General features: G+C 43.4%; 1 protein-coding gene across 1 annotated transcript; it reads right to left on the reverse strand.

The window, feature by feature from the left end:
- Positions 1-19: 19 nt before the first annotated feature.
- On the reverse strand, positions 20-13,976 carry LOC311308377 (GRAM domain-containing protein 2A-like; the record flags this gene model as incomplete). The annotated part of the gene is made up of 12 exons (XM_084437336.1): positions 20-1,485; positions 1,823-1,927; positions 2,764-2,857; positions 3,848-4,022; positions 5,604-5,663; positions 5,774-5,845; positions 7,283-7,381; positions 8,461-8,564; positions 10,375-10,447; positions 12,233-12,290; positions 12,637-12,703; positions 13,928-13,976. The coding sequence occupies 12 exons, from the start codon at positions 13,974-13,976 to the stop codon at positions 1,482-1,484; spliced, it is 960 nt and encodes a 319-aa protein (XP_084293462.1). The 3' UTR covers positions 20-1,481.
- Positions 13,977-14,270: the final 294 nt, after the last annotated feature.

Consider the following 14,270-nt stretch of genomic DNA (forward strand, 5'->3'; position numbering starts at 1 on the left):
GTCACATGCATGTTGTAGAGTTCAACATGTTACATAGGCCAGTGTTACATGTGTTGTTGAGTGCTAGGTATAACTCTGTTTTCAAAGAATAGACCTGGGCAAAATATAGTTGAAATCATCTTAGAAAAACGTATTGGTGCTTGATTGAGCTACCCTGGCACAATTCAACCAGTGGAATAGTTCCACCAACCTCTCAGGCAGGCTCAAGTAAACGCTCACCAGTATTTGTAAAGATTGAACAACTTTTTGCCCAGATCTACAGACTGAGAATTCATGCGGGTAAAACACTTGCACTTTCACAGTTGTATAAAGCCCAGTGGCCACCGCCACAACCTGCGGCTGCTTCCATAACATTTAGATTACATCTGTACATATAGAGGTTATATTTGTAAAGACACAGCTCTACTGTTGATTTCATGGTCTTGCTTTACTGTATATTAATACTCAAAATGGGGAGAAGAGGGGTGGACATTAGGGACATGAATTGAGGACAAATGCAGATTTTGCACCAGGCTAAAACGCTGCTTCACCATTGAAGTAAATAGAAAACAAGCTATGGAGATGGTACAGTACACTATGACTACGCTAACGTTCCAGTGAATCTAATTTTCAAGTTCAAGGAATCCAAAGGAGCATATTTCAGATGTAGTATGTAGTAGATGTAGATGTAGATGTAGATGTAGAAGTAGATGTAGTGTTACGTGTTACAATAGGCGTAGTTGGTGCAGACCTGAGCACTCCTCAAAATACACTGAATTATTATTATTATTATTATTTTATTGTTACTTCAGTCTATGCTGGATACATGGCAAATCTTCAAAAGTGCATAGATGCTTTTATCCACAATTCTACTGAGTAGAATTTAACTTACGTATTGCACCAGAGACTTCATGCCATTCCAGTATATTGTCAGTAGATTGATGCTTTTTTGGTTTACTTTTGTCCAGCAAAGTCTTACTGTAGAGCATAGCTGATCATTTCTGGTGGAGCTGAAAGACAGCAAAAGTGCAGGTAACTCGAACTAAGGAAAATTTGAACCAGCATCTTCTTGTGAAAACCCTCCAACCAATCAACTTGTGTCACTACCAATCTATCCACCAATCTGAACCAATCCCAGTCTGAACTCTGCCTCTTCCTCAATGCTCACCAATCACAAGCTTTGTCATGATCAGTCTGTCCGCGATTGGCTTAAATGCAATCTGCTTGCTCTTCCATGGTCTCTGCAAACTGCATCGTCTTCCATCTGGAGCCAAAACGGCAGGGAGAGGGGATAGCCCATAGTAAAGTGCCTACATCTTTAAAACTATAAATAAATAAAGACCGTTTGCATAGTCTGGATGTGATCACAGAGAGGAATGTGTCGAGGAAGAGGGAAGGGGGAAGTTGCTGGTAGATGATCTCAGATGTGTGCCACCTGCCAACTCCCACATCCACAAAGGGGTAGAAATGTCTGTAGTCTGGATCACAGTGTGGAGCAGTGGTTACCTTAGGAGAGCAGAATGGTGTTAGGAATAGGCCAGGGCTTCCTTACAATTCAACTGATCAACCAATCAATATATCTATCTATCAATCAATCAACCAATCAATTGATCTATTGATTAAATCATATAATCCCATCAACCCTTAAATAAAAACCTCACAGTATATGCAATGTAAAGACTGAACTGCAAACAGCATAAGGTTACAGCACACTTTCATTCATTTCTGGACAGTAGATCCCCATTGTGGCCAGCAAGCGATGGGCCGGTCCTTACTGGTCACTGTGAAGACCGTGGGTCCGGTTTATTCTATGGACAGTAGAGGGCGCCGCTGTGGCTCTCACCTCTCCTGGAGGGAGAACCTTGGGCTACTGAGGAAGGACAGCTGCTGTTCCAGACTGCACACACGGAAGGCCAAGTAACACGACGACAGGATGAGAAGAATGATACTGAAGAGGAGAGGAGAGGAAGGAAAGGGTGAGTTTCACTCACGGAACACTGATGGACAATACACTCTGTCTTATACCAGCCAATAGGTGTGAAACTACACCTTCCATAATGATTGGTACAGTATATGGGTCTGGAAAACGAACTGTAATGTATGTATCCCACCACTAGATGGAGCCATTAGGCTTTTCTTTGATGGCCAGGATAACTGGTCCTCCCAGGACACTTCCAGACCCCTTTTTACCAGATGTGTCAACTAACATCGTTCAACAGAAAACCAATGTATGACTACATTCAACTATGAAAAGACGAAAGAATGTTAGCATCAAGATCAAACAAAAACTACAAACTTTTATCCATAAAAACATGTTACTCCCCTACTACACTGCTGAAATGCATCCTGCAGAGTCAGATTAAACGTGATAGTTTAGACTAATTCAATTAAATATTGTGTCAAGAATATAATCATAATCATGATATTGTTGATGTGAGGCAGCTGGTAAAGGGATGTGCTGGAGGTCTATGTGTTTGTGTGTGCAAATGTGTGTGTGTGTGTGTGTGTTTGTACATGTGTGCGTGTGTGTGTGTGTGCATACCTGCGTGCATGTACAGGATGTGTGTTTGTGTGTGTGTTTATCACCATTGTGAGTGTGTGTTTGTGTTTGTGTGCGTGTTTGTGTGTGTGTGTGTGTGTGTGTGTGTGTGTGTGCGCGCGTGTGCATGTGTGTGTGTGTTTGTGTGTGTGTGCGTGTGTGTGTGCGTGCGTGTGTGTTTGTGTGCGTGCATGCGTGCGTGTGTGTGTGTGTGTGTGTGTGTGTGTGTGTGTGTGTGTACTCACAGGAGGATAAAGAATCGGAGCAGCTGATACTCCATCTGGCCCAGCTCTGGAACGGGCTCCGCTAGCAGGCTCTTCTCCGTCTGCAGAACCCGCTCTGAACACACAGCATCGGCAGGTCAGTGTGTGTGTGTGTGTGTGTGTGTGTGTGTACTGTACACGCAGATGTATTATTCCTCCATAATGAGATGACAGTGACAAAGCGCAGCAAAACAAGGGCAAACTACGATCAATGGGTTCACATCCCAAACTACGATCACTGGGTTCACATCCCAAAGCATCACGGCTCCATTTGCAGCTTAATACCTTGTTAAGAGGGAGAAACACTTTCAAAAGCAGTGCTGCTGTCTGCTTGTCAAAATACTCTCATACTGTACATATGCATGCATGTACAGTACACACACACACACCTAACCTGTACATGCACAGGGGAAGGAACATGCTACAAATAACATGGCCGCCCGGGAAGCTGAATACGGTAGTCGCTGTGACCGCAGGTCAGGGAAGCTAAACCTCAACAAATCCCTTAATGGACCCCTGGCCACGAAACTCACAGAGCTCACAGGGTTATTATGTAATAGCATTCATGAGAGATGTTAGGCCATTGTTATTTTCAAAATAAATCACCCCACTGACATCAACGTGATTCCCGACAACTCAAATCTCTTCGGGTAAAATCCCAACTCGAGCCCAAAATCTCCCCTTAATGGAGATGACATTTAGTCAAGCTCCTAAGGGCCCCGTTTGAACTGAAATCCTAAAAAAATGCATCATATTCACTTCACAACATTCAAAGGAATAAAGAATGGTTGTACTGTGAATAGGATAGCTTTCCACAAATATAGACCAATCCATATCATAGCAGATCAGTGTTTGTTCTTAGGAAGGTAGCTGGGTAGAGAAGGAGGCCTTTCAAGCCTTATGTACCTACAGTAGTACTCACTACTAAACACCTGGGTGGGTGTTGTGCTAACCTTCTCACAGGATTTGAGAGGTGGACTATTGTATCTTTGCATAGGGAATCATGCTTGTGAAAATGCAGATTATTGAAAAAGCCAATGAGCCGATGGTAGAGAGAGGTCCTCACCTTCTAAAGGCTGGTCAGTCTGGAAGGGCGTGTCCACGGCGCTCAGGCTGCTAGCAGAGTTGCCCAGGAGGTCTGGGAGAGACGAGGAGACGGACGTCACCGAGGCTTTCCTCCTCCAGGTCAGCGCCGGGGGAAAGTCCCCCACCACCGGGAAGCCGTCTGGGGCCGGGAACCCCTGGAGGCCGGGGACACAACCAGGAAGAGAGAGGTTCATCCTGGTACCGTATCAAAACCAACTGAACATGGGGCACTGACATATATTTCAATGGAACTTTGGGTCACTAGGGCAATGACGTCTTGGTCCAAGTAAACGGCTCTGTAAACTGTGGTATTATTGTTTTTATTTTTATTTCTTTACTGTATTATCCGGCTTTTTACGATGACCTTGAATGTCCTGAAAGGCGTCTTTAAATAAAATGTATTATTATTATTATTATTATTATTATTATCATATACAGAAAGACAAGAGAAAAAGAAAGTTTCACAAAGAGAGATGTAATATAGCTACAATACAGGATACCTGACATGTACAGTATACAGTAAGAGACCCCTGAAGATAATAAGCAAGCAAAATATGAAATCTTGCAGGACTAGAACATTCACAAGTGTATTTTTACAGCATATGTTAGCATCTACACAAGTTAATCATAATACTGAGTTGCAAAATCCATACTGCTGCATACAAGGTGACTTGTTCAGAGATCCCTCATCTGATCTTGCCAGCTCAGGAGGTAAATCTTTGTGATGTATTGATTAACTACATTATCTCTTCCCCAGGAGAGAGGCCATCAATAATAAGGTCATTGGTGTTTGCGGGTCATGACTGATGTAGTATGCTATGGCCATTCCACACCACATCAATACTTTCACCAAAAGGGAAAACATCATGGTTGATTCAAAATAAACACCATATTTTTAATTTAATTTAATTCTCTCCTTTACCAAACGTTTACAATGCATAACTTTAACATTCCTTTGAAATGTTTCCAGTACATTTTCATCCAGACCATACAGTTGGCCAGTCACTACACACAACTGCAGATTGATGAAAGATACATTACTATGAATCATATACCAGACCAGAAGCCCCACCGATCTTTGCCTCTTTGGGCGTGTGTACAGTGAGGCAGACTGTACATATCTGACATGGGTCTAAAAAAAACCCCATTATTAAAGGCTATTAAAGGTACCCTGAGGAGTTTATTTTTGGTTACGAAACAGTCTCATTTTAATGTGGGTGAATCTACATTACCCACACTTGTTTATGTGTCCATTTTCGACAAATGTTGTTTCTTGTATGTCGTTTATTTTTCGATTATTATTTTGTGGTCGGGTCGTCCAGAACTTCCTTGGAATGACGAAACGATTTACTGCAGTAGCCTACGCCGCCGACAAGACGAAGAATAATTTAAATATGACCGTTATACAGTATATTGTCAAAAGTAACGTTACTAGTAAGACCTATGTAATTACCTCGTCGGTGGCCATCGTTCCGTCTTCAAAACACCCGGCTCAGGTAGGTCAAGGTTTACGAGGCTCATGGGAAATGTGGTCTTTTTGGGCGGAAAACACTTCCACTTGCCGAAACTCCTCATAGGGCCTTTAAAGGCATTTTGATTTGCCTTGAACTTCCTTTTTTTTCATTTTATTGAATTTCAGATTGTATTTAGACCCACGTCTTGACAGTACCTAAGAGTGTCAGGGAGGTGAGCAGCGTGGGGTGGGTCAGGGGTCAGGGGCTGAAGGTCGGTCTTACCAGAGACAAGTTGGGTTCCTCCAGGTACTGCTTCAGGCTCAGACTCTTCTTACCGTTCACCTGCGGAGGCAGATCAAACACAGGTGTTAACACGTTGCAAACAGTGCTGTCTTGAAGGTGTTGTTTTGATGGAGGACGAGGAGGAGGTGTGTGTGTGTGTGTTCTCTGACCTGAAGGTGTGTACAGATTCTGCGGAGAACGTCATAGACGCTATCTCTGGACAGGAGAGAGACGAACACATACTGTAGGAGAGAAGGTATTTACAACACATGAGCGTTAAGCATTTCATCATATATGGTGCCCTTATCTTACAGCCTACATACAGTATGACAAATAAACCACCTTCACACATACAACATATTGGCATTCATCAATACTGAAAAACAACAGTGCATACAAACAGAAGTAAACGCACTTGTTCACAGCATGTAAATACAAACAAAACATGCACACAAATGAACACACTCAGGAATTAATGTTACCCACACTTTCACATACAGAGGACAGAATATACAGTTGACACATGGGAGACATGTCTCTATTGACCATTTCATGGAATGTTCATATTGAAAACAATAACAACAATATCAATAATACCAGAGTTTACAGAGCTGTTTACTTGGACCAAGATGTCATTGCCCTAGTGACCCAAAGTTCCATTGAAAGGGTCTAGAGTATATATGGTCATATATACATAGATCTAACAATGATATCCCCATTACTGGGAAAAGGTACAGGATTTTCTAGGAAAATGCACAGTATCTGCAGGGGCTTATCAACTAGAGATAACCAGCAAGCAGAGAGCAGAGAAAACACACAAGTAGAGACACGGTTCTTTCATTAATCATTGTGAATGAGAAACGATTGGGCCTTTCAAACACCTCCCACTAACACACAGGTGATAATCATGATTGAGCTACTGAGTGGTCAGGTATCTGCTGACTGGAAGAACACATCACCAGCTGATCCATTTCCTCTTCCAGGTGGGGGAATTTACAGCGTCACATCTACAGTACATTTGATTCATATGATAGTGGAAAATACATCTGAATGCTACATGTGAGGCTATCTCTACTTACATGGATGAAAACAACATGCCAGCTGAGCTTTAGACATTGACGTAAACATGTCAACAACAACATGCCAGCTGAGCTTTAGACATTGACGTAAACATATCAACAACATGCCAGCTGAGCTTTAGACATTGACGTAAACATGTCAACAACAACATGTGACAGAAACGTGACAGACATGCTGTACGTGTTTCCAACATTGATGAAACATGTTAATCATTGATAAACCTGTTTCTGATTCTGAAAGAGGTGATGGGACGGTTAACTCAACTTCTTTCTCTAACACACACACACAGACACACACACACACACACACACACACACACACACACACACACACACACACACACACACACACACACAACACAGGAAAAATACCAAGAAGGGAAACATGACGAAAATAGACTGTGAGTGTGACCATGATGACACCCTTTCAATACTGCTTAACCATACTCCGTTTCACATTAGCCTAGCTTAGCATGTTAGCATAGCAGGCTGCAGTTCTTCTCCACCTGCCAGTGCTGGATGGAAACTAGCGTGATGCTAACGAGCATTAGCAGTGTTTCCATTCACAGTGACCTGGGGCGCTACATGACTAAGGCTCACCTTCTGACTGGTGTCTGTGGTGATGGCCAGGCCATTGGGCACCAGACCGGCTGTTCTGTGCTTCTTAACCAGCCTCACAGAGACCACAGGGATGGCAACCTGGAGGAGCACAACACATTTACATTACATTACATATGGGGGAAAGGGAAGAGACAATATTACATAGATAGATAGATAGATAGATAGATAGATAGATAGATAGATAGATAGATAGATAGATAGATAGATTATAGTAGACAGACAGACAGACAGACATACAGACAGACAGATGGATAGATAGATAGATTATAGTAGACAGACAGACAGACAGACAGACAGACAGACAGACAGACAGACAGACAGACAGACAGACAGACAGACAGACAGACAGACAGACAGACAGACAGACAGACAGACAGACAGACAGACAGATAGATAGATAGATAGATAGATAGATAGATAGATAGATAGATAGATAGATAGATAGATAGATAGATAGATAGATAGATAGATAGATAGATAGATAGATGGATGGATGGATGGATGGATGGATGGATGGATGGATGGATAGATGGATAGATGGATAGATGGATAGATAATCAAATGAGATGGACAGGTGAAAATTAGGGCAAGACTGTGTCCAGGTACCAGCAAGGTTTAATAATAACAGGGGAAAGCCCATAGGGGAAACCTATTGAGCCAGAAAAAGAAAGATACAGTCTCTTGTTTCAATCAGAATGCCAGGAATGCACTCAGACTAAGCAGCTTACTGTCCCTTAGAGGCAGGAGGGCTTGGGTTTCCAATACACAGAGAGAACACATAACTCTCTCTCTCACGCGCACACACACAGACACACACACACACGCACGCACCTGCTGCAAGTTTGAGTAATAACAGCCTGTTGCCCCACTTGGTCTGGTCTACTATTGGGTTAAAAATGTTAACCTTGGCTGTCTAGCCACACCTCCGTCTGTCTGTCTGTCTGTCTGTCTGTCTGTCTGGTTAACCTGACAGTCAATAGCAGTTTGAACACTCTAAAGTGCATCCTTCCTTTCTCCCCTCCTTTGAGAAATCACTGATCTACAGTAACATGAGAAAAGTGCTAACAGCTGTACAGTATGGAGTATTTCACCTATCCAAACGCACCAGATCAGAGATGACATCAATAACACAGGGTCGACCTATCAGATCATCTGACCTTGATATCCTTGCCAAAGAGGTTGGCATAGAAACACAGCCAGTTTCTGGAGATGTAGAGTCGTCCCTGCAGGAGGATGTCTCTGAGCAGAGCGCAGGAGTACACTGAGGGGACAGGAGACACCAGAGACCCTTAACAACAACAAAGTCACTTGATTTCACCTGACATTATGTGCCAGCTGATCATTTAAATTGCAGATTCGTTTATTTGTCCCGAGGGAAATTTGTCTTGGACATACAGGCTGTAGGTCCAAGGTACCATAACATGGACAAAACAAAACATTAATGCATAGACGTGCAAACTTTATGTTTGCACATGTTTGCACATGTCTATGCACTAATGTTTTGTTTTGTCCTTTTTATGGCACCTTTGCACTTTATGTAACAGCCTGTATGTCCAAGACAAATTTCCCTCAGGACAAATAAATGAATCTTGAATCTTGAATCTTGAGGTAAATTCACAGGAACAAATGTATGTTCAAAATGCCAACGTTCCGTTAGATTAAATGGCACAAGACTAACCACACTTCCTGTGGAAGATGCTGACATTTTTAAAGAGTGTGTGCTGTAGACTTGTGTTCACCACAAAAGGCGGTTTGTGAGGGAGGCCTATAAACCTACTTTACTGGAAGAGGACCGTAGACTACAGAGTAGGACTGGACAGTAAGTTAATACCAAATACATAACGCCGCATAGATTCAGAATCAGGTTCATAATATTCAGCCAGGTACTGTAGGTTTTCTCACATACTAGGAATTTGCTTTGGACTGTTGGTGTATAACACTAAATAGACATCAATAGACAAGGTGCCAGGACAAGACAGGATAGTGCAAATGACAGGACCGTGCAAAATATAATAGCGCAAAATGCAATAGGGCAAATATAATATGATCCTATATATGCAATGTAATCCTATTTACAATACAATCAAAAGTAATTTGCAAATGATGAATCTGAGTCAGAGAGGGACATGGGACATGGGCAGAGTCAGACATGGGCAGAGTCAGACATGGGCAGAGTCAGACATGGGAAATGGGCAGAGTCAGACATGGGCAGAGTCAGACATGGGAAATGGGCAGAGTCAGACATGGGCAGAGTCAGACATGGGCAGAGTCAGACATGGGCAGAGTCAGACATGGGCAGAGTCAGACATGGGAAATGGGCAGAGTCAGACATGGGCAGAGTCAGACATGGGCAGAGTCAGACATGGGCAGAGTCAGACATGGGACATGGGCAGAGTCAGACATGGGACATGGGCAGAGTCAGACATGGGACATGGGCCTTGCTGACGGGGGCGGCTGCAGTCTGACAGAAGCTGCTTTTGTTCTGAGAGGTTTTGGTCCTGATGGACCGCAGCCTGCTGCTGGACCGGAGTGGTCAAAACAGTTTGTGTCCAAAGTGGGAGGAGTCAGCCGCGATCTTTCTATTAGTCACTATAGTCTTTCAACTGGTCTACGGAAGGAAGTACATGTACTCTAGCAGGACAACAACATCAGGAATTAACACTGAGGTACCAAGGATGATAGCAAGTAAGCCTAAAAAGAACTTAACGGACGTACTGTACAAAGCATAGGCTATAGATGGTCAGTGTAGTCTATAGAGAACAATCTCAAAGCATAGTCTATAGAGATGGTCAGTGTAGTCTATAGAGAACAATCTCAAAGCATAGGCTATAGAGATGGTCAGTGTAGTCTATAGAGAACAATCTCAAAGCATAGCGTTAGTCTGACGTATTGTAAATAAACAGAAGACAGAAAAAGGCTACAATAGTTATCATTAAGGTTAAAGTTCTTAAAGCAGATACTGTATATACCATAACACCATGTTAGCGTGCGTTTGTGAGTGTGTATGAATGTGTGTGTGTGTAAGTGTGTGTGTGAGTGTGTGTGTGTGTTTTATATTGTAACTACAGTACCTTTCATGAGGATCTCCTCCTTGGGCACGCACTGGAAGAGTTTGTGGTACTGGGAGTTGTACTTGCTGACCGTCTGCGCAGAGGGACAGGGCAGAGTCATGAGCAGCTCCTGGGCTGGACCCCCCCCCCGCTGGGCTGGACCCCCCCGCTGGGCGCCACCGCCACCGGCAGCGCCCGCCGCCGACGCCACCAACCTCTCCCTCAGAGGACGAGTGCTCTGCACCAGGCTCAGCATGTTGGCCCCGCGCACACACACACACACTCACACACTCCTTCACATCGATGCCGTGGAGCACCCGGCTGCTCACACACTGTCCTGGCGCCGGTTAGCCACCGATGTCCGTCTGTGATGGAGGAGTGGCTATGGGCTACGAGCGACCCACTGTATACATACTGTACGCTCACACACACACACACACACACACACACACACACACACACACACACGCTCACGCACACCCTTCAACAAGGACTCTGCAACATACGCCTCAGCTGAGCTCTCTGTCTTAAAATGGCTCTTTAAACACTAAACGCTGACTATCCTTATACAAGCACTCTATCAACACACACACACACACACAAATACTCAACCACACACACTTTCTACTCATATTCAAACACATACATACTCACAAACTCACACACTCTCTCACACTGCCCTTGTGAGCCAGACAGCCGGTCCTCTCTCTCTTTCTCTCCCTTTCTCTCTCCTTCACTGTGCCTGCTTAACGCGACTCAGCAGTGTGACTCCTCCCACTTCCTCTTACCACGTGTCGCCTGTCGGTCCACCCTGTGCCACTCTTTCCTCCTACTTGATAACGGCCTGTCTGACATCTACAGTACTTCTCAGTGTCCCTCACTCCTCCTCTCTCCTCCTCCTCTCTATCCTTAAATATCACAAACCCAGAGTCGAAAAAAAAAAAGCAGTGTCATACCTCACAGCGCAAATACACTCCCTCTTTCTTCCTTCCCTCTCTCTCTCTCTCTCTCTCTCTCTCTCCCTCTCTCTCTCTCTCTCTCTCCCTCCCTCCCTCTCTCCCTCCCTCCCTCTCTCCATCCCACCCTCCCTCCCTCCCTCCCTCCCTCTCCCCCTCTCTCCCCCCCCCCCCCTCTCCCTCTCTCCCTCTCTCTCTCTCTCACACTCGTCAACAGAACCTCAGCAGCCTTGCTTGTCGTCATGAAGGAGCCTGTTTTCTGTGTCTCCCAAGCTGCTCTGTTTTGTTCAGCTCTGTGTTCTTGTGTCTTCAGGGATATGAAAGATAATATTAATCTACCTTCCGTAATGTGCACGCTCTAACCTCCAGAGGGAGAGTAGTGTTAATGGTTAACCTTCCAGCCTACTGTATCAACATGGAGGATTTAGTAGGTCCGCCACAATTAAACCACAGGTTATTACATTATGTCTTTTGTCTTATTACTGGGGTGAGATTGGAGTGGGTACAAGGCTCAAACCAATATCTGGAAGACAAACCTAATTAGACTCCTGATCTTACAATAGGATTAATCTTAGATCCTACTGAATACTTAATAACCTCTTAGCCTAGACTTGAATGTGTCACAGTTCGGTGATGTCACAAAAGGGGTCCAGACACAAAGATAATACATTTCTCATACACTACTTCAATACATTGCAAGAAATAAGGTAAAGACAATCCATTAAAAAACAAGATGAATTCTACTGTAAGGATTAAACCTATGCCTACTATATAATTGGCAGTTCACTTTTCAAAAAGGTTTAGCATTTTGTGGAGGGACTACATCATCAAGGTCCACATAGATGGACCATTGACACTGCATGCATCTCTGTGTTATTGAACCATCGTTGTTTACTGCAAAGCGTCACAAAGACATCACTTACCGAGCCTCTGTAGCATTTCTTCACATCTTCATATGACAGGTCGTCAATCAACTGTATCCTGTTATACAGACCCAGAAATAGAGATAAATATGAAATGGGGAACTTTTTTGTCACTTAATCTTTACATGCAGTGGATTGAAACTCTTGTTAAAGTATACTACTGTGTAATCAAAAAAAAAAAAGTTTTTTGATTCAGGACTGTCAAACAACACATATAAACTTTATCTACTTTATACATAATATCCATGACACAGATTGGACTGAAGCCATGTTTGAAAGTGGTGCAAGATTTCATCTTGACCTTCATCTGTGGCATTCAACTCTAATCCATAGTCATAAACTGTCTGACCATGGCATTGGGTCAAGCAGTAGTGTGTGATGTGTGTGTGTCTGCTGTTTATGACAGCACAATGTTGGTTGGGTCCAAGGTTGGCTCAAAGCTGCCAGACGCAGCAGCACACTTGTACAGAACTGTAGGCAGACGCACACAAAATAAACATCACAGACAAATATAGATACAGACGTACAAATAGACAACGCAAGTCTGTCGACAAGACATTGCGTCCTTTATGATAAAAAGACACACAGGCTGAGAAGCACTGCTGAATGTGCATTCATGAGGAACTTGAACTGACTAGCTATGGAGGCTGATATGGGACATGTGTTGAGGCAGGGTATTGATTTGAAGATTGGCGGCGCTACGCCCGACAGCAGCCAGCCACTCTCCAATTCCTGGCGTTTCTTTTTAATCTGTTTGTTTGCAGTCCTTTGTTTTTGTTTGTCTCCCTTTGTACCTGGGCGGCGCCCCGGGCTGATGTAACAGTTGGTTGGGGGACGCATTATAAATAAAAATAACATAACATAGATTTGTGTGCAGTCCTTCTACTACAGTAGCAACCGGGAATGAAGACAATCTCATTTCTGAAGAGGGTAATGATTTATTCTATCATCCAAATTATACTGCTACCACAATTTAGACCAATTATTTATTATTTAGACCAAGATCAATTTTAAGTGTTGAAGCTAATTGTTTGTTTTATTTTCCATGAATCAGACAAAATCAGCTGGACAACAAGAGATCCTGGGTGGACACTGTGAAGCCCTGCACAACAGACAGATAGATACGTTCATGTTCATGGGGGAAAGTGAGTGTTTCAGCATCATCAGCATCATGGAGAGCCTCCTGACCAGAGGCCTCACAGCCTGGTACGGAAACACCACCGCCCACGACAGGACTCTGCACTACCGTACACTTGAACACTTGAACCAACAGCTGACAACACTCGAAAAATGCAACACTATGCACAACTGTGTACTTGAATGTTATTTAATTGCACTGCCTACATCATGGACAGTCATAGTCATCCATGATTGGATGAGATAAGTAGATGAGGATGATAGACTGCTAGACAACGGATAGTATGGCAAATACTATACTATAAATACAGTTTGGGAACCTTTAAATGTCCAGCTGAGTAGCTAGGACTGGAATGCAGAACTGATTAGCACTGATAAGATACTGTAAGGACAAGCGATTACAAGAATAGCAATGTACCTGTACCCGTGCTTGTTACACATGGCAAACTTTCTATTCTATTCTATTCTATTCTATTATTATGTTATTCAAATCTGTCCAGAGTCTATTTTTAACACACTATTGTGTATTCCAGAGTGTTGACCACAGTTTATGCCCACCTATCCCTTCCTCCTCAACTCTGTTCTGATTGTAGCACTGTGAGCACATCTCTTCATTAGCATCTTATATCATTTTTGAATAACATCAAATTAACATTACAATAATGCCATGGCAACCTTCCTCCTCCCCAACCCTGTTCTGATTACACCCTCTGTGTGGCACAAGATAGTGTGTGTGTGTGTGTGTGTGTGTGTGTGTGTGTGTGTGTGTGTGTGAGGACTTGAGGACTTAGTGGTCGGGCAGTAAATTGAACACGTATCACATGATCACCACAAACCTGTGGACAGAGAGATACCGGCTAGATACAGAGAGATACCGGCTAGATACAGAGAGATACCGGCT

This window comes from Borostomias antarcticus, assembly GCF_949987555.1.
Source record: "Borostomias antarcticus genome assembly, chromosome: 4".
Taxonomy (NCBI): domain Eukaryota; kingdom Metazoa; phylum Chordata; class Actinopteri; order Stomiiformes; family Stomiidae; genus Borostomias; species Borostomias antarcticus.